We start from the raw sequence: 20806 nt of genomic DNA on the forward strand, positions 1-20806 counted from the left end.
AGGAGCAAATACAAAAGTTTATCTATAAGAAATCTATAAAAAAATATTAAAAACAAGTTTTTTTGAGCAGTTTATATAACATGTCTTGACACAGACAAGAGAGCTCAAACTATGTGCTTTTTATAAAAAAAAAACTTCTTTTTAACAAATCTTCAAAACAAAACATGATTTGTAGCAAGATTCTTAAATAATAGTGATGTAATAAAGAAAATTTCAATGGATATACCCAACTACAAATTTTATGTTTAAACGAGACATGTTATAATGTTCGTATCACCAACAGGATATATGAGATATTGTTAAAATTGCAACAATTAAAAATTAAATAGAAAAACTGATTGTGGTCAACTTTTGCCAAAACAGTAAACTAATGCTGTATATTAAGTTCTTTGATTTATAATGAGTTGTTTCGTGGAAAGATATCACGTACATAAACAGTTTTACGTTCCCCTAATCTAGCATTTTTCAAATAATGTCCTAAATCTTAGTAAAGCTACTACTTACATACATATCTATCACCTAGGTTTCCGATGAGATATTGTATGCTACTTATATTATATGGTCACAAAGCACAGCTGCAATATTGAATTCTATGTTTACCTATAACTTCAAATTATGAAATCGTTCACACTGGATTAACAATAATTGCATTCAAGTCGATAAATTAACCGCACATTCAAACGCACAGTCCTTATATAGTACATACCAAACAAGCGTTGTTTCCAATATTTCATTGTCATAGTGTACACACTATTTCTGAAAGAAAACTCACCAATACACACATTTCCAGTAAATACTTCAGCTGTGATATCAAAACGCACAGTGACTCCGTTTACATCGCTATTTCGCTCAGAATGCTGTCTAACTGTATCATGGCTTCGTCTTTGGATTCTACCGTTGATTCCGGTTTACCTGAACTGCGAATCTCGCGTTCAAAATCATCTATACTGTCCTCGTATAGACCATCCTGTCCGTTTGACGACTCACCAGTTTCCCCGGTGGCAGAGTAGCGTTTTTGAAACTCACTCGGCGTTCGAAATAGACTTCTCGGACAATCTTTGTAGTACGGAAAACATTCACCGGGGCCCGTTTTCCCTTTGCCAATATTTTCTGCCGATACATACTCGCTTAGGTGTTCGGAGTAAGGCGACAGAGATGCTCTAAAAAGGGTTTTAATTTTAGCAATTAGTGAAAATATATAATTTCATTTCTGACTTACGTGAAAAACAGTTTCAAAAATTCGCCGACCAGTCCAAAGTTCTCCACCGGCTTGGAATGCACCTCACAAATGGCTCGCAACATACACGCTTTCCCATCAAGGCCAAAATTGGCGATGAAATCCTCTACCACAGTGTAAAGTAACGCTCTACGGGGCAAACAAATGCTAATCATTTTTTTCCACCACCGGAAACATCAATCGAACAAATCACCTTTCTCCTCCATGAAAAGCATGCTTGTGCTCCTCGGGCAACTCGGGCGGTAGCCGCTCGCCATCGTTATCGTCACCGTCCTCGTCTATAACGTTTGCGGTGATCTTGAACTTGTCGCTGCCGCCAAAGCTGGGTACACTTCGCTTGCGCCTTCGGTTGCGCATGTAATCGGAAACATAATCCGCCAGAAAACTGCCCGCGGCACGGCCCATCGACCGAGCGAACAGTGGCGGCAGCACACCCAGCGGATTCTGGTTGTCCGTCAGACCTAGCTTGTCGAAATCAACTGCAACGAGAAAATGGTAGGTTATGTGAAATGCGAATAGAATTACTCAATTAATAATAATAGAAGCGTAAAACACAAAAAATGGTACTGAATTTGTCTGCCTTAATATCTACATCAGCGTTTATCTAAATGACAAGTTGTGATGATCATACGTCATACAAAAAGTTAGAGGGTAAAACAAATTTTATGTTGTATCGCATTTGTTCGAAATTTCATAGTACTCTTTTATGAAAATTTTCTACCCCATAACGCTAGCAATAAAAATAAGAAATAAATTTGTGAAATGCGATGGACTCGTATGGTGTTTTATTTTTGTCAGCAATAAAATGGATATTTTTGGCAAAGACGAATCAAAAACGCGTTTCTATGTCAAAACTATCCGTTTTATTGCAAGTAAACACCAAAACCATGCGTCTTTATTGCATTCTTGCCACTTGATTGCTTTAAAAAATTATTTCTCTAAAAAAATTATACATTTATACTCAAGTCGCGAAGGATGCGTTCCTAGTAAATCAAAACCGCGTAAAAATAAACTGCTTAAATCACAAAATTCGCGTAGAAAAAAAAACCGCGTAAATACTGAATTTAGTATTAAAGTTATTGAAATTGGCTGAGTGTATGAATTTTTAAAGAAAGAAAGTTTGGCAGAACAGGCGAATTTTGAAACCACGCTGACTCAAAAGGGGAGAATCTAATGCGCCAAACAAAAATACGAATCTAAGAATATTTAAAATCAGGGATGGTTCGATCACTTTGACTCAATTTTGATTCATTTGACAGTACCGCCTTAACGAGGCCAAATATGACAAAGCTATATATGGGACATTTGTAGAATAGGTTATTATCTATAATTTTGCTGAATAAAGCTTTACTGTATCTTTTGTAATTATGGCGCTACAATGCTAATATCTTATTAGTGACTAAATGAACGTTCATTTAGTCACTGATGAGTTACTAGCGTTGTAGCACCGTAACTACAAAAGATACAGCAAAACTTTGTTCAGAAAAATTGTAGATTAGAACTAGTTCTACAAATATCCCATATAAGACATTGTCATATTTGGCTCGGCTGAGACGATATTGTCAAATGAATCAAAATTGTGTCAAAGTAATCGAACCATCCCTGTTTAAAATATTTATTTATTTTGCGTTTTTATGGGTTGTAGACCAAAGATCCCTATCCCTATTTTTTATATTTTCCTAAAAGGCTGAAAATTTGTATTAGGTACAAATCAAAAATCAGGCAATCAAAAACCTACATCAAAAATCCAGAAATACATAATATTTGTCTCTTTACCTTGAAGAAGCCAATTGTAAAATGTAAAAATTTTACAAAATACATGATCAGGAGCAGATTGGTTTTGAGATCGTGCATTTTACTCATTTCTGGTTAATAAAAAAGAGCTTCTTCAAATTGTTGTTAAATTTTAAATACACAAACTCAACTTATAATTCACTTTAAGATTAATAAACGTTAACTTTTCTTTTATGTACGTACATTTTCATAAATCCTTCCAAATTTTTATGTCATGTTGTTAAAACGACTGCACAGAAGAAGGTGTGTGCATCCAGTATTAATCTAATGGAATTAAATCGTGAAAGTTTCGACTTTTCTTTACGGGAAGAGTAAATGATTGATGCGACAAATCAAAAATAAGATGGGCTGAAAATCTTGAGCTTAGACTTAAAATATCGACTCTGCGAGGGTGAGAGTCGAACACACAGCTCAGTACATCACAGTAGAATAACGACTCATATTGCATCGAAAACGTAAATGGTTCGGCATCCGTTGGTAAATGGTTGGATAGCGCGTAAAACAGACCCCATTGTGGTCCCTAGCCTCTTATCTAGCAACTCCTACCCCTACCTCCACGTGGTACCAGCTGGAATACGAGCAACCTTAGCGGAGATCGGGTAACCAACCCCGGTGGAAACTAAGGTCGTATACCAACAGGGGAGGAGGCACAGTGTGTCTCGACACTGCAAGATGGCAGCCCCATCATGAGACTCGGTAGCGTAAGCCCTAGTACGGCTACCTATCTAAACAACAAAAAACTTACAACAAGAGTCAAGAAATATCTTCTCGGAATATTCGGCATGGACCAAGGCGACGAAATAAGGACATGGAATGGAGACTTGGTACCTGGAACTGCAGATCGCTAAATTTCGTTGGCGGCGACAGGGTGCTGCTCGATCAGCTAGAACCCCGAAAGTTTGGCATCGTGGCACTGCAGGAGATCTGTCGGAAGGGCGAGAAGGTGTGGAGGATCCGTGGCGGCAGAGCCCGATTTTTCCAGAGTGGTGGAGTGACCAACGAGCTGGAAACGGGCTTCGTAGTGTTGGGTAAAATGCAGGATCGCGTAATGGATTGGAAAGCGATCAACGAGAGGATGTGCGTGTTGAGGATAAAAGGCCGTTTCTTCAACTACACCATCATAAACGTGCATTGCCCACACGAAGGTAGACCCGACGACGAGAAGGAAGGGTTCTATGCGAAGCGATAGAGAGGAAAAAAGAGCTTGGGAAAACTATCTGAGCATATCCACGAGAGAGAATATGGCCAAGTATCGACGAGCGAGAAATGAGTTGACCACGATCCTGAGAAGGAAAAAGTGCCAGAAGGAGGACAGAGATCGTGAGGAGCTTGAAAATCTATTCCGGGCTAATGATACCCGCAAGTTTTACGAGAAGGCCCCCGCCACACCCACACACCAAATCCTGACATGTGTAGGGACGAGAGAGGGGATCTAATCACAAACGAGCGCGAGGTGGTCGACAGGTGGAAGCAGTTCTGCGATGAGCACCTCAACGGCGATATAGCAGCAGGAGACGCAAAGGAATTTAACCTCGGAGTACCTACAAACGACAACAGCGTACCGGCTCCCGATCTCGAAGAGATCCGGTGAGGAATCGGTCTACTGAAGAATAATAGAGCCGCCAGAACGGACCGACTCCCGGCAGTACTCTACAAAAATGGCCAAGAACCTCTAGCAACGGCACTTCACTGGCTGATTTCAAGGATTTGGGAAGAGGAGAAACTACCGCAGGAGTGGATGGAAGGCGTAGTTTGTCCCATCTACAAAAAGGGCGACCGGCTAGACCGCTGTAACTACCGCGGCATTACGCTGGTCAATGCCGCCTACAAGGTACTCTCCCAGATTTTGTTGTGTCGTCTATCCCCAATAGCAAGAGAATTCGTAGGGCAGTATCAGGCGGGCTTTATGGGAGCCCGTGCGACTACGGATTAAATTTTTAATCTCCGACAAATCCTTCAGAAATGCCGAGAGTACAACGTGCCCACGCATCATATTTTCGTGGATTTCAGAGTAGCATTCGATACCGTTGAACGCGAACAGCTATGTCAGATAATGCATGAGTACGGTTTTCCGGACAAACTGACGCGGCTGATCGAGTGATGTTCTACGTGCGCGTTTCGGGGACACTCTCGAGTCCTTTCGAATCGCGCAGAGGGCTACGGCAAGGGGATGGACTGTCCTATATGTTATTGAATATCGCTATTGAAGGTGTGATCCGGCGAGCGGGCATCGAAACGAGAGCAACGATCTTCAGCAAGAGTAGCCAACTCCTAGCCGTTGCAGACGACCTCGACATTATTACTAGAAACCGTGGGACGGCGGAGGCAATCTACGCCAGACTAAAAACGGAGGCTAGGAGGATAGCCAACCAAATACGTAACGTAACGTTAGCCTCCCACGGACAGTGACTATTGACGGCGATGAACTGGAAGTGGTTGATGAGTTCGTATATTTGGGATCTCTGGTCACCGTCGACAATAATACGAGTAAGAAGACCCAACGACGCAGTCAAGCTGGAAATCAAGCCTACTTTTCCCTCCGCAAGACGTTTCGATCTAGGAGCATACGCCGTCGCACAAAGCTGACGATGTACAAAACGCTAATAAGACCGGTAGTCCTCTATGGACTTGAGACAGTACCTCTGCTTACGGAAGACATACGTGCACTTCGTTTTTGAACGAAAGTTGTTGCGGACTATTTTTGGCGGAGTACAGACGGAAAGCGGAGAGTAGCGGAGTATGAATCATGAGCTACACCCGAGCAGGGTTTTAGAGCAAATTGAAAACAAAATTTGATATCTTGATGTAACGGATTTTGAATACTCGGTGTGATTTCATTTTGGTCGACTTAGCGGTTAAAATATCAAAATTGATTGCAAAAATTCCACGTCGTGAAATTAAATTGAATACTACTTTTGCTATCAAAAATATCAAACGGAATACTAATCTTGCTGTCACACAATATTAATAGGAAAGCAGAATTAGTAGTCATTTTACTATCATATCATCATCATTTTGCTATCATCATATAATTTGAACCAACCATTTTACTAGAAAAAAATTTAAGTGAAAATAGATTAATTTAAATATTGAAGGTTTATTTACATCATATATAGAATCTGCCAACACATTTTCTTTCAATAAAAATGAAAGCAAAATGATAGCAAAGTCTGATACATCATAAGTGCCATTTTGAGTTGGTAACAAAACATGTTTTCTAGTTGATATCAACAGCAGAATATGTAATAATTTTGATATATTTTTGTTGTAAATCCTTGCTCGGGCAGGCACTGCTTGGAGAGATTCCCATCGTACGCCTGGCGAAAGTTGAGAGATTACGGTGGGCCGGCCACATCACAAGGATGCCGGACGACTGTGCAGTGAAATTCGTTCTCTTCAAGAACCCTCTCGGCATCAGCAGTAGAGGGGACCAACGTACTAGATGGCTCGACCAGGTTGAAGCTGACTTGCGTGAATCGAAACGTCCAACGAATTGGCGACGATTAGCCCAGGACCGAGTACAGTGGAGAGGAACTCTTGATACGGCGAGAGCAACCGCGGCTCTCTGCTGGTAGACGTAAGAAGTACTTTATATTTTGCAGTCATTGTCCTTCAAAAAGAATCCTATTTTATCACTCATATAATAGTATAATCCGTGTTCATTGAATCATGGTTGAGCATTCCTCCCAAGAATTGAACAAGAATTGTAGGAATTTGAGAGTGATAAGAGGAATAAGCATTCAATTTACTCACTTGTTATCGGTAAACTGACAGAGATGTTGGAAAGAAATCCCGTCGGCGGATACCGGACGAAGGGTAGTGCAATCGTCGGAGCGATAGTCAACGTGGTTCCGGGAGGAAGTGCCAGCCTTCCGTCGTCCGTAACCCAAATCAGCCGTTTCTTGCGACTATGTGGTTTGTTAGATTCATCCGAAAACTTTTTCGATGTTTTTTCCGTCTGCTCATCTTCACTATCGCCGGCAGTTCTATGTTCTCGAATTAATGGTTCACCGGATGGCTGAGATGTTGTTTCTCGGTAATCTCCGTTAGAAATGTACTTTTTGCGATACTTTTTGTTCTCTTTTGCTGCATATTTTTTCACCTTTTTTGTAGTACTACCATGCGTACTTTCTAGTTCACTGTTTACATTTCCGAGTGTTTCAGTAGAATCCCCATGGTTAAGGGCTTGTCTTCCGGAATCGCCTTTTAAAACGATCGACTCTTCCAAAGCGGGCTGTGTACTACTTTGGCTGCCTTTACTGCGGATCGTACTAAGAGGGACAACATTTAAGTCTACACTATCTCGAGAATCCACCATGTCGTGTGTCACTGCCATATGACAGATCACTATAAGGAGCGTTGGTGCAATCCAGTTCCATCGTATTTCCATCCTAATGGTAGCTTTTGATATTCAAAAGGGAGAGGTAGATCTGGTTCGGCAACTGTAAAAAATAAATAAAAAATAGAAATAAATTTACTGTTTGCGAAAACATCAATTGAGGTGACGCGGAATAAACATAATTAATAACCTGATTTGTTTTTTTACACAATCAAGTGCATGTGGAAGCATAGTTAAACTATATTTACAAACTGACAAATGTGTTATACAATATTTTCCGAGTCCCGTCAAAACAGGTTTTCCTCCCGTTATGTACCAACCATATTTCAAAGCTCTGCTCACATGACTCATGGAGATAACTAACGACGCCGGAAACCTGAAAACTAGAAGCCACATTTCATCCACATGCTCAAGCACATGGATACCCGGCTCCAGACAACAGTAGGAAATTTTTCCTGCCGTCGACAGCAGCTAGAAAAACCACTTTCATCTTCACTAACAGCGATAACTAGCCGATAATAGCATGAAGCTGCCGGTCGATCGCAACGATTTCTAGTGAAGTTTTCTCCAACGGAAAGCAAAGTTCTTCTGCAATGCAAAATCTGCATGCTGCAGCAGTGACAAACCAACCAAATTCACTTACCATTTTAGCAATAAATTTTACTGCCTGCTTAACTTTACGACGCTCGGTGCTCATCCATGCGTGAATCGAAGGTTGCGAACCAGATTCAACTGACCGCAAAGTGGGACATGCGTGGAGCCTCCGCAGGCGCTGGCGCGAGTCTCGAACATCGAAGCAATAAGAAATGCAACCAACCCGAAGATGACGCAAAATGAGTCCTTGCAGAATTGACCTCAAAATCGACCGAAAATTTCACTTTTGACTCGCATTCGAAATTATGGGGTCCGGTTTTTGCGGGATCGGAGGGGTCAATTAGCAAACATAACGAAAAGACAGTAAAGTAAGGAAGAAAACTAGAAGATGAGTCGCAATTTTCGTTCCGATATGTGATCAGTGATATGGAAAAGTAGCCTATAATCTAAAACAGTAAATAAGGATGCTGGTTTTTCACAAATTCGGGAAAATTTGTATATTAATAATTTATTTTATTTTCATATTCAATCTAGTTGAATAACTGACAAACTAACTAAAGCGAACTGCCTCGCTATATGATTGAACTAATCTCGATTTTTAACGCTCCGAACAAGCACGTACCACTCTGGACGATGCAACACGCTTGTTTGCTTTTCCGATTTGTACGGGAAGAAACGAAACGGTTTGCCTGGTGGTCGATGCAATCCAATGCAATGCTCACCTGCTGCTGGCCAGACATAAATGGGCGTTCTGTTTATTAATTTATAACTATTGAGATGCTGAGATTGTACCTGGTAGTTGGCACTTGGAAAATTACGCGATCAACTTGTTGGTTATGAATGTTTGCATTCGATAATACAAGTATTATGCAATGATTGATATTGATTAATACAATGGTTCTTTTTATTTAGTTATTTTCTATAATTGTACAAATTACTTGATTATTTTCATATCTTAACACTCTTCAATACTAGAACAGGGCCAGGGGGAAAAGTTGAGCTCGAATCCGATCATAATTGACTCCCATTATTGTTTGACACGTTTTACAAACTTGATAAACGTTGCTTCAATGATCCCCTCCATTACCTAAATTTGCGCTCTCTCCTCTCCACATCTTATTTCATCCTGGAGATATTTTCAATACCTTTGTTTTATTATTATGTTTTCGCACCAAAATCTTAAATCTATTTTATTAAAGCAAATACCTAAATTTAATTTCTTAAACTGGACACCTGCCTGAACAACATTTATATATTTTGTTGTCCAAACTGCGTCATGCGTTTGACGCTCCAGTTTATACCAGTTCATTAGCGTGAAACGCACTGCAACTAGCTCTCAAATGTTAAATTTTCAATGCTCAATGCAATAATGTTGCACTAAAGTACCTAGCTATCGCTTGGCAATAAATGCCTAATTGCTAATTAGAGGTTTCAAACTTTTAGGTAACATTCCAAAGTAGCTCCCTCATCGAAAGCAAGTTTTATCGACTTTCTATCATATGATTCTACGAAAAAAAAATAAAGGATGACTACCCACTACCGGTTGTCATTAACACATGAATCAAACACCCGCTGAGGCAGCAGCCAGTGCCGAGTCCTGCGCGTTAGGTGTTGCTTAGGTGTTACAAGTAATCATGCGTTTGGTCTATTAGAAAAAAAAAACCTCCGCAATTTTTCCTCGCTTCACTTTCGCTTGCCATCATAGCAATGCGCAACTTCTTCCGCTCAGTGCTTCACTCTTTCGGCATGCCTGTCCGAACCATCCCTGCTGACCAGTCAGTCGTCAGTGCCTTCGGTTGAAAAGAAAGATAAAAAAATATCCTCATAGTTGGGTCAAGGTTTCAGCAGTTGGATCGCGGAGGGAATCTGCTGCAGCCAGGCTGCGGCGCAGCGCAGGCAGGTGACCGACGGCTTTTTCTGTATGATATTGGAAGTAGACAGAGTGTCGACAGGGGGGCGGGAATGGCGAGCTGCCCGCCCGCCAGATCGGCTCAAGTGGCTCATGTAATAAAACTTGTTTCTGTGCCTCGGCGATTTTTGCATACCGTGCGATTGGGTTTTCGCTCCTTCGGCGTATTCCGATGGATGGCCGGCGAGGCGTTCAAGTTCAGCAGTACGCGAGAGCAAGCAGGGCGAAGCTGTGGGAAGGGATCGCCGTCATCCATCGTGTATGATCACAATCAGGTACGTATCATACCCGCCCGTCGTCACCTCACCTGCATTGCAGAGGAGCGGTCGATGCAAGCATGGCCATCACAAAATGATCATGCGGGAAGAAATAAACGCTTTCGATTATTTACTTCCGACTAAAGTGAAGATGCTGCCGCTTCTGGAATGGCTTTTCGATTTCTGCGCGATGTGGCTACGTGCATTTATGGAATGAGGCTCCGATTGTTTTTGGGTCACACGGTGAACCGCTCGCCATAGGACAGACGACGACGTTGCCGAAAGTGTGCATAGGATAAAATTGATTATGAGGGTTCATCGAACCGTGGGTTATTCCGGTTGTTCCATACAGCAAGTCACGATCAGTGACTAATATTGGGAAAGCATGGGTCTTCGATTCGCGATATTTGGAAAAACGGACCCTAACCCTCCAACGGGTAAGGCGTAGACTAAGAGCCTGGAGTCATAAAAGGAAATTTGTTTTAAATGGATAACATGAAAAATGTGCTCAGAACTACTTTCTTGACATTTTGATGTAACATTCTATACAATCATGTTTTCTGCCCAAATTTTTTTCTATAATTTTTCATGACTATTGACCCAACCCAACCCGCAAACTGCTCCGGTTTGGTCGCACCATTTTCGGCATGATAGTGCGGAGGGACACCATTTTGAAATTTTGACTAATCAAAAATTTTTGAGTTTTCTCGATGGCCATTTATTCCAAAATAAAATATCAGTAAACTAAAAGATGGCACATTTGTCGACAGGCCTTTACAAAGTCAACGCAACAAACAAATCAAAAATCGAGCAAGAATCGGTTCTAAATCGGTGGTTTCAGGAATTCAACTATATTATTTTCATTCAGAATTCACCCGAAAAACCGGGACAACGCAATATTTGGAAAAATCCTGGGCTACTCGTCACCAATTCGTTGAGCGTCTCGACACGCAAGTCGACTTAACCTGGTCGAGCCATGTTGGGCCCCTCTATTCCAGGTTTTGGTGGGGTTCTTGAAGTGAACAGATGTCACTGCACAGACGTAAGGCATGCTTACAACATGACTGACCTATTGTAGCCTTTCGCCATGACTGTTCTATTGTAGCCTATTGTAGATTTTCGCCAGATGCTTGATGTAAGAAATCTTTCCAAATAAAGTTCGTGGGGGGGTAATAGTAGGCCCGATGTCCAGTTTGAATGCGTCGTTGAGTCTCCCTACTTGTATTATTATCGGCGGTGACCAGAGATCCTAAATTTTATGAACTCATCAACCACTTCCAGTTCATCGCCACCAATAGTCACTGATCGTGGGAGGCGAACATTTTTCTGAGGAGCCTTTACCTACCATATATTTGGTTATCGACACATTGATTTGTAACCCAATCCTCTCCAGCCTCCGTTTTAGTCTGACGAAGATTACCTCTGCCGTCCCAAGGTTTCTAGTAACAATGTTGAGGTAGTCTGCGAAGGTCAGAAGTTGGCTACGTTTACCGAAGATCGTTCTTCCCGTTCCGATGCCCGCTTACTGGAGAACACCTTCAATAGCGATGTTAAATAACATACAAAATAGTCTATTCCCTTTCCGCAACCCTCTGCGAGATTTGAAGAGATTCGAGAATCCTCCTGGTACGCACGTAGTACATCGTTCGCTCCACGACCAGAGTAAGTTTGATCAGCCGCGACAGTGCCTTGAAATCTACGAAGATATGTTGCGTGGGCACATTGAACATTTCTGGAGGATTTTTCGGAGAGTAAGTATTTGATCCATAGTAGCACGGGCCCCATGAAGTCCACCTGATACTGCCTTATGAAATTTCTTGCTATGCTTGGGAAAGAGCTATCGTACGTTACTTCCAGCTGCTCTGTGTTTGTGGATGGAAGTTTGAGGCGGATGGCCTACCGAGTAGAAGTGTGCGCCGGTCAGATTATCGGCGGCGGCGGCGGCGCAGGAATCATTTTTATTCGGCGGCGGCGGCGTGACGCCGTTCGTTACTATCGGCGGTGGCGGCGTGCATCAGCGTGCAAGTATTTTACACCGTTAAATTACCGCATTTCGTATCAGTTTAAGCAAAATCTTTTTAGAATACGCAATATGGTAGACACTAGTACGTAAAAGGCAGGGAAGATTGGGATACGCACCCCATCTTTCTATTTTATGCCATACATATGAACGTCCGATTGCAATAGATCGAATTTAAATTTCAGTTTTCTGCCAATGGGTTTTTTTTAATTAAGGGAAATTACAAGCATTGCGAATGATAAACGGCGCCTAAAATTTGGCGAGTGAAATCGGTAATGTTGCAAATCGAGCAAGAAGTAAAGTATGCCCAGTCTCATGCGAGCGAGTATAAGCAGCACCCAGCGCTTACGCAACTGACGCAAGCGTACGATAAGCAACCACCGATGCTGCGTCCTGCTATGGATCCTGCTACCTACTTACTAGCGAGCGCACAGCCTCGAAGTGTCTTTCTGCAAAGCCCGCTTACAAAGCCAACAACTTGTGAGAAGCCAACAGCCCGTGCGGGCTAGCGGAATACTAGGATATATGGATACTTATTTTGCATTTTTTTTCTTTTTTGTTTACTTTACGCCCTCACTTACACACGCGGATAAGACTGCGAGCCCTTGCGAGTGATCGGTGTCAGCTGCTTGGATTGCAATGACGTGCGAGAGCGCCGACTGAGGCCGATAGCTAAATGCACACTCGCAAAAACTTGTCACAGTGCATGAAAAAATAAGAGCGAGAGTCCGTAGGAGATACTCATGCCGGCGTGTTCGTTAGAACTAAAACGCGCATGTGAGAAAATTAGACCACACCAGTGTGGGCTTGCAACACTGGAAATCAGTATGGGGGTAAGACCGGCACCTAATTTTGGCACCAGTCAGTTTACAACCGCGAAATGAAAAGCAATAATGTCCAATATGTCGTTATTGATTATGGTTGGATTCGGCTAATATATGGCCAGAGTAATTTTCAGTAAATACGGAATATGAAAATGGACGCAATTTGAAATTAACCAAACGTATTATGTGATACTGCACATCACACTAGAATTCAAAGATATGCACGATGAAAGTCAAATCAAGTACTTGAGCCTCAATGATAGAGTAAGTTCCGTATCCACCGACAAAGTGGCCAGTCCTTTGACTTGAAGATGGGTTATACGACCTCAAGTTACACAAAGATACAACAATTAGTTCAATAGACGTCTATCTACAATATTAGCTGGGATAACATTGACTAGATCTAAACATGTCTCGGATACTTTTGAAGAAATAGTTTGGTGACCGGACAATAGTTGTATATACGGCATATAAGAGATACCCATAACAGCCGTAACATTGAATAACATCTGTTTTCTGTAAAAGACTGTAAACGAGTTGCCGATCATTCCGAAATAATGAATACTAACATGTTCAGTGTTTAAAAACACAATTAATTGACGCTATCGAAATTTTGTGTTTGGTAACTCTTGAGGGTCTAAACCCAATCACAGGCACGCATTGTACATGGTTGTTTTCGGACCAAGACCAATACTGGCATCTGATTGTATTATATAGTGACAAAGGGGAGAAGATGTGATTATCCAGACAAAGCTAAACCCTCTTCAAAGGATGAGTTTGATGGCAAAGTCTGGAGTATTCACTACAATAACTTCTCCTCAAATTGTCAAAAACAAGTCTAATCTCTACATCCAACAGATTCGATGATTTATTATATTAATATTAAACCTCTACATTTTCACCTGAAGGCAGAGGCACTGATGCGTGCTTATCGACTACGCGATTGGCTTTTAGTAGTCTCTGGATGACTCCGTTCACCATACTCGAATTTTTCTATGGTGAATTGAGACCCCTTCGCTCTTTAAGAAGGGAATTATGACTCCTCTCCCCTTTAAAAGGATGGGGGAGGACGAGAGGGCTTCCATACAAATGAAATACAAATTTCCTCATAACTTGAGAACTAATCAAACAAATGGAATTAAATTGTGGGGCATGTGGGGATTTTCGGAGCCAGAAATTTTTTCTATGGTGAATTATGACCCCTCCCCCTTTTAAGAGGGGGGGGGGATCCCATACAAATGAAACACAAATTTTCTCATAACTCGAGAACTAATCAAGCAAATGGAACCAAATTTGGCAAGTGGGGGAGTTTGGAGTCTTGAATTTATTTTATGATGGTTATAGACCTCTCATCCCTGTGGTAGGGGGATAAGAACACTCATACAAATAAAGCAGAAATTTTTGCGTAACTCAAAGACTAATCTAACTCAAGAAATTCGAGACTCTTCCATAAAATATTAGTCAATAACAAGACCACAAAAACTAACTATAGTAACACTAGATCATTCAGGGCGAGACGGCCGCGAGTGTGGCCAGCGACTCGCCCTCAGAAGCGCCTGCCACTGGGGGGACAACCCCACCGCAGAAATCACCACTGTCTAGGTTTGTTTGTTTTCCTAGGTCTACTGACCTCTATTGCCTTCTATTTCCTTCAGTTGGGCCCGAACTAGCAACAGCGAGTAAGGAGAGGATCACCCCTGCGAAATGGTACATTTCACGAAAAAGTTTTCCGTGAACTGGTATTCGGCGGGGTGTTGTACAATCACGGCAAATATTGCTATCCGCTTTCTGGCTAAGCAATAAGGCGAGTTGTTTTCTACTTTACTGTGGGGAAAAATTGCAAATTTGTATATTAAACTACCCAGGTAACCATGCATCCAAAATTCTATTCAAATTATTCGTGTCAGTAATTAGCTGCAAATTAGCATTGTCAGCACTATAAGAAGGTTAGCAGTAAAGTAGCTGTATATTTTGCCAAGATAGCATTTAAGTAGCATTTGAGGCGACTTAAATGCTTATTGGCTTGCATTTGAATGGCATTGGTGATGTTACCTGGGATGCCAAAATAAATCATCTAAGGTTGAACTCATCAGAAACTTGCAAAACTCGAGATTGTGACAAAGATCATCCGAGATTCATGATTTATGTCCAACACAGTTTAATTTGTGGCAATACGAAGTTTGTCGGGTCAGCTAGTCTTATATATAAAAATGGATTTCTGTCTGTCTGTCGTTATGTTCCTTATAGAAACGAAAACTACTGAACCGATCGGCGTGAAAATTTGCATGTAGGGGTTTTTGGGGATGATTAGAGACCCCTCCCCCTACTAAGAGGGGGGCTCCCATACAAATGAAGTACAAATTTCCTCATAACTCGAGAACTAATCAAGCAAATGGAACCAAATTTGGCATGTGGGGGTTGAAGACGGTAGAAATTTTTTCTATGGTCAATTATGACCCCTCCCCTTTTAAAGAGGAAGGGCTCCCATATAAATGAAATACAAATTTCTTCATAACTCGAGAACTAATCAAGCAAATAGAACCATATTTGGCATGTGGGGGATTTTGGAGTCTTGAATTTATTTCATGATGGTTAGAAACCTCTCACCCCTGTGGTAGGGGGATAAGGACTCTCATACGAAATTTTTGCGTAACTCAAAAACTAATCGAACTCAAGAAATTCGAGACTCTTCCATAAAGCATTAGTCAATAACAAGACCACAAAAACTGTCTATAGTAACAAGAGATCATATTGTTATCCGCTTTCTTGCTAAGCAATGAGGAGAGTTGTTTTCTACTTTACTGTGAGGAAAAATTGCAAATTTGTATACTAAACTACCCATCCCAGGTAATCAATAAGCATTAACATAAACAGCAAATCAGCATATCTGGCATTTTATACTGCACGTTGTTGTATATTAGCTTTTTGACTGCATAGGTGTTGTAAACTGGCATCCAAAATTCTATTCAAATTCGTCGTGTCGGTAATTAGCTGAGTATGTGAAATGCACTATAAGAAGGTTAGCAGTAAAGTAGCTGTATATTTTGCCAAAATAGCATCTAAGCCGCATTTAAGGCGACTTAAATGCTTATTGGGTTGCATTTGAATAGCATTGGTGATGCTTGTTGGTTACCTGGGATGCTTTCATAGCACCCCGGTGGCAACTTTGACGTTTGCGAACAAAATAGGTGAAGCCAACATAGCTGGATCACTGGATCACTTTTATACGTATCGGATCACTAGTGTGCGTGTAAAAGAACGATTCACACGCTATTTCTGCAGCGCCAGACGTAATTTTCGCTGCATTATCATTTATTTATTGTCCTAAAGGCGACGTTTTCTGTTAGTTGAAACCAAATTATTTTTATCGATGAATTGTTATTAAGATTCATGTAAAATTCTTCATTTCTACGTGATTATGTTTTGTTGGCTTGATCGCCTCACTTCACTGCCGTGTGAATGCTGCGAATTAAAAGCAAAACGCCTGTAGCGCCACCTCATTTTGTGGCGGTTTTAGGAAACATAGTAGATGCCCGGGGGTTGTTTCATAGTTACGTAACTGCCAAAATGAAACTTGCAAAACTCGAGATTTTGACAAAGATCATCCGACATTCATGATTTATGTACAACACAGTTTAATTTGCGGCAATACGAAGTTTGTCGGGTCAGCTAGTAAGCCTGTAAATGAAATACCACGTAATTTTATATTCTTCGTGTGTTTCATTTATGTGCATGTCAGAAAACGTAAAATTATAAGATTTTTTCTAAGTGGTAAAAACTCGAAATCTTCAAACTAATCAAAAATTTAAATCAACTGTGAATCATGTCAACTTGATCCCATGCAGAAAAAAATCACGCGTGAGTTTTTCTGTTTTCATAACAAGAAGCACAAAATTCACACATATTCCTTCCCGCTGGATCACATTCTGCTTTGCTTCAACTGCTACCCGGAGCTATACACATATATGTACATACAAATTCGTTGTTGAACAGCATAGGCATTCCCTCGTGCGATACATAACTGTGAGCGAGCGTAAGAGAATGAATCCCTTAATAAACCGTGAAGTTAAACTAAAACACACATTTACCCTACATTTTTATCTAACTCTTATTAGGCTTGTTACTTTCTAGTTAAGAAAATGTCGATTCCCGCGAAGGAAAAATGTAAATTCCGCCAATATGTTTGCCATCCTAATTCATGAATGTGTGTTGCGTTTTTCGCTACTGATGTTTTCTCTGACGATAGATTCTCTTTTGCTTTCTGGTTCGTTGTATGAAATGTTGTGGAAGAATTGCAAAATGCTCACAGCTGAATTTGGTTCACATCGCATAGCAACAGAGACATCGCGTATAATAGCGAGAGAAATTCATATGTGAGTTTCGCGCTTGTGATCAAGGTTAAAATTTCATGTGTTTGAAATCTCATTGAGTTTTTTGCTGCTATGAATTTTTCAACACTAAATACTTTAAACACCTTTGCTTCATTACTTTCTTCTACCGTCCGCCACGTCGATTGTAAAAACTACCGTAATAAAAAATTAAATATTTCGTGATGGATGCAAAAAGGTGAAGGATTATATGTACATATGTATGTACATATAATCCTTCATATGTACAAAATCTAACATATGTACAAAATCCAAAAGGTGCCGAAGCGCGATAAACGACAGAATACAGTAGGGAAATTACATGCACGGAAGCTCTTGTCGAAACCGTTGTTGACAAAACCGCATTGGCTCGTTGTGGATTACGAAACCTACACAAAACCAGACTATCGGCCGCTTCACTTCTTCACTGCTCATTATAAATTCCCTGTGTCCCTGAAATATTAGTAAGCAGATGTCAAAATTTGCCAAAAAGTAGCAAATTTGGTAAGCAATTTGTTCGTTTGGAAAATGGAGCACCCCATTCGTGCGTAACAGGGTGGCCAATGGGAAAGTATACCCAAAGGAATACTGCCATAAGGATCTACTTCCACTTCTGAGATCACAGAATGGTCCTACGCTTCACTGGCTGAATTTTACCTCATACTATTACTCGAAATATGGCTACAAGGCTAAGGAACAAGACCTTTATATATCGAATCCTTCGATATATAAAGGTCTTGTTAGAAGCAATCTTAATTTTACCAACATAAATTGGAGCCCACGGCACATTGCGCATATTTCAAAGCAAAATAAACCTAAAAAATAGCTATAAAATTGTCAAGTGTTTTAGTTTTCGGTTGTGCATTTAAAAGTTTGGAAAAATATGTCATTAGATGCTGTTGCTATGCTAAACTTTTTATGAACAACATTGACAAAACCATTCAGAACAATATATTAAATGTATTGAAAAAGGGCGGAAAAAACCGATTTTTCAACAGTTGCTAACTATGTACTAATTTTTAACCTTTCGTTACTCGCGTCAACTTCGATTTATAGACATGCTAAAATCTAACAGAATTTGCTCGAATACTAATGTCACTTGGTGAAAACCCTATGAAACTTTTTCCACCGTTTAAAGGATCTTGGTCTGCGGATCAACTTTACTGAAAACAGTAATTTTCTTTATTGCTGGAATCCCGAGATAAAGTTACCGGTTCACAGGCATTGTACAAAATACAACAGCGCGAGTAACGGAGGGTTAACAATAAAAATTCGTTTAAAATCATTTAAAACTATCATAGAGTAATTAAGAAGTCTCAGTGATGGAAAATTTCGCATGTCCCAATAACATTAGACAATTCAAGACATCTTTCCATCAGGATCATTACTTCCTAGCGGAGTACAACACGATCTGAGTTTTACGATTATTTCGATATATTATGGGCCAATCAGAAAAAAACAATCCGATGCGAAAGTCCACTCGCGTGCAAGTTAATAATTCCACTCACAGACACGTCGCGTTAATCGAAAGTTTCATTCCGCTCGTTATCGCGGATGATTTCGAAGTAGGCGAACCGCGGGTAGCGAAAAAGGAGACACTTGTTCCAAATCTACAAATCGTGACAGCAGCGGCAGTGTGCGATGGTGATCGACGCGCATAGCCAAACACTGCAGTGCGATCATTTATTCACCTCACAAAATCGTCGCACTGACTGGCCCACCACCCACCCAGCCCGTGGAATGTAAGCATTGCTGCCAGCGCGCAATGTTATCCAGACGGATTGCAACGTTGATCGACAACACCCGGAAGTATTTGTTTGATGGTAACGAATGGAAATTTTCAAAATCCAATGGATTAAAATGTCGATGTCGATCATTTAGAAAAGCCGTATGAAATGCTGTAATAAATCCATTACCCGTTTTTTAATAATATTAAAGTAAAAATCAAATTATTGGAAAAGTGTTAAAACTGGAACAGCACATATCAAACATCAAAGAATCACTCTACTTCCGTTTGTGCACTAATTTTTCCTTTCAGAGAGGAAGAATCACTTCAATCAGAATGATAATGGCATTATCGTTAATCACCTGCCAGCCAGTGCAATAGTCTGATGCATCATGCATGCATGGAGCGTTTTTCAGAAGGAGGACAAACAGCTACAACTTCACAAACGAACGGATAGTCGAAGCGACGAACAGCATCAGCTCGTTATTCTTGTCGTAATGGTCCAGATCAACTGAGACTGAGAAAAACTGCTAAAGCTAGGCCGGCTTTTCCTCTAGAGAGTGTACTTGGGCCGGAGCCATGCAATGTTGGCAAGTGAATGCAGACGCACGCAAAGCATCCAACATTGGCATCAAAATGTCGCATATAGACCGAACAAGAGTAAGAGCAAAATCGTTACAGATAACATACGGATGTGCGTTTGACAAGTACCTCGCAAGATTTTACTTTCTTCTGTCGGTGCGTTTGCCCATCGACGAGCGACAAGCGCTTATCGACGGATACGGGAAAATCCAGTTTTCACTTACACTTTTCTCAGAGAGATTTCATCTATTCCGGGTTGTGGCACTGATTAGGAAGAATTTTTTTTACAATTTTGCTGATTTCACTGGTTTATTGCAGCTTAACATACACTTCACTAAAAAATTTATTTTGTTTTCCTGCAGATTCATTCACAATATAAATCCCGTTTGTGAAACCGAAATCGCAATTCACCTTGTTTCAAGCCGTAAAAGTCCACTAAAAATCACATGTTCCTTGAAGGCACGTGCCGTTGAGCTGTTAATTCCGTTCAGTCATTCCGCAGTTCATTCCGCGCAAAAAATATCTCAAATTAGCCTTCTATGGGCTCCAGGCACGGCTTCCTCTTTTTACGGGCTCAACACTGAACAGCCTGAGGCGCCGAAGAAACTCCGTACTCCGAAGAGCTGTATCAAGAGACCAAATCGAAGGTGCGACCGCACTGCCAAACGTCCAAAGGAGCACTGAAATCAATGAAGGAACAAAATGATATTAAATGAATAAATAAAATGATAGTAGCGGCTACCAATGCAACAGTCAGTGATAAGTAACGTCGAAGTTGAGAGAGAGAGAGCTGCTAAACCATGTGCAAAGTACGCAGCCAAAAGCAACGTTTTGCACTCCGGGTTCTGCCCGTATGGTGATGGTGCGAGTCGCAAAACCCGCGCGACGTTTAAAGTGCCGGTCTCCGAGGTGTGGTAGCTTGATGACACTCTCCTGCGAAAACAGAAAAACGCAACTTCTCTCCGTTGGAGATCTGCTGGAGATAATAAGCCTAATCGTGTTTACATCGATGATTTGTTTAAGCGCCAGAAAAGGAGTTAATTATGTGACCATAAACAAGTGTTTTAAAGAATGAAATCATATACTGCATGGAAAAATATTTCCCCTATTAATTCAATTTGAATTTGTCAGTAAACATTTTGGCGCTCTTGCAAACT

The 20806-nt window shown here is 40.9% G+C and overlaps 1 protein-coding gene across 3 annotated transcripts; it reads right to left on the reverse strand.

Moving 5' to 3' along the window:
• Positions 1-108: 108 nt before the first annotated feature.
• Positions 109-20308, reverse strand: LOC128734514 (uncharacterized). Of its 3 annotated transcripts, none has more exons than XM_053828757.1 (5): positions 20061-20308; positions 6785-7473; positions 1431-1716; positions 1220-1366; positions 109-1160 (listed from the first exon to the last, which is right to left on the reverse strand). In XM_053828757.1, exons 2-5 carry the CDS (start codon positions 7419-7421, stop codon positions 833-835), a joined length of 1398 nt encoding a protein of 465 aa, XP_053684732.1. In that variant the 5' UTR covers positions 7422-7473; positions 20061-20308; the 3' UTR covers positions 109-832. The 3 variants fall into 3 exon arrangements, with proteins under 3 accessions (XP_053684732.1, XP_053684730.1, XP_053684731.1); XM_053828755.1 differs by having other exon boundaries at positions 19874-20308; XM_053828756.1 differs by lacking the exon at positions 20061-20308 and adding an exon at positions 19779-19889.
• Between the last annotated feature and the right edge of the window lie 498 nt (positions 20309-20806).

This window comes from Sabethes cyaneus, chromosome 2 (genome assembly GCF_943734655.1).
Source record: "Sabethes cyaneus chromosome 2, idSabCyanKW18_F2, whole genome shotgun sequence".
NCBI lineage: Eukaryota > Metazoa > Arthropoda > Insecta > Diptera > Culicidae > Sabethes > Sabethes cyaneus.

Coding starts and splice junctions, on each gene's coding strand:
- LOC128734514 (XM_053828757.1), bottom strand. CDS start 7,421: ATGGAAATACGATGGAACTGGATTGCACCAACGCTCCTTATAGTGATC. Junction 1,717..6,784: donor TGTCAGTTTACCGATAACAA/GTGAGTAAATTG, acceptor TTCTCGTTGCAG/TTGATTTCGACAAGCTAGGT. Junction 1,367..1,430: donor GCTTTTCATGGAGGAGAAAG/GTGATTTGTTCG, acceptor TTTGCCCCGTAG/AGCGTTACTTTACACTGTGG.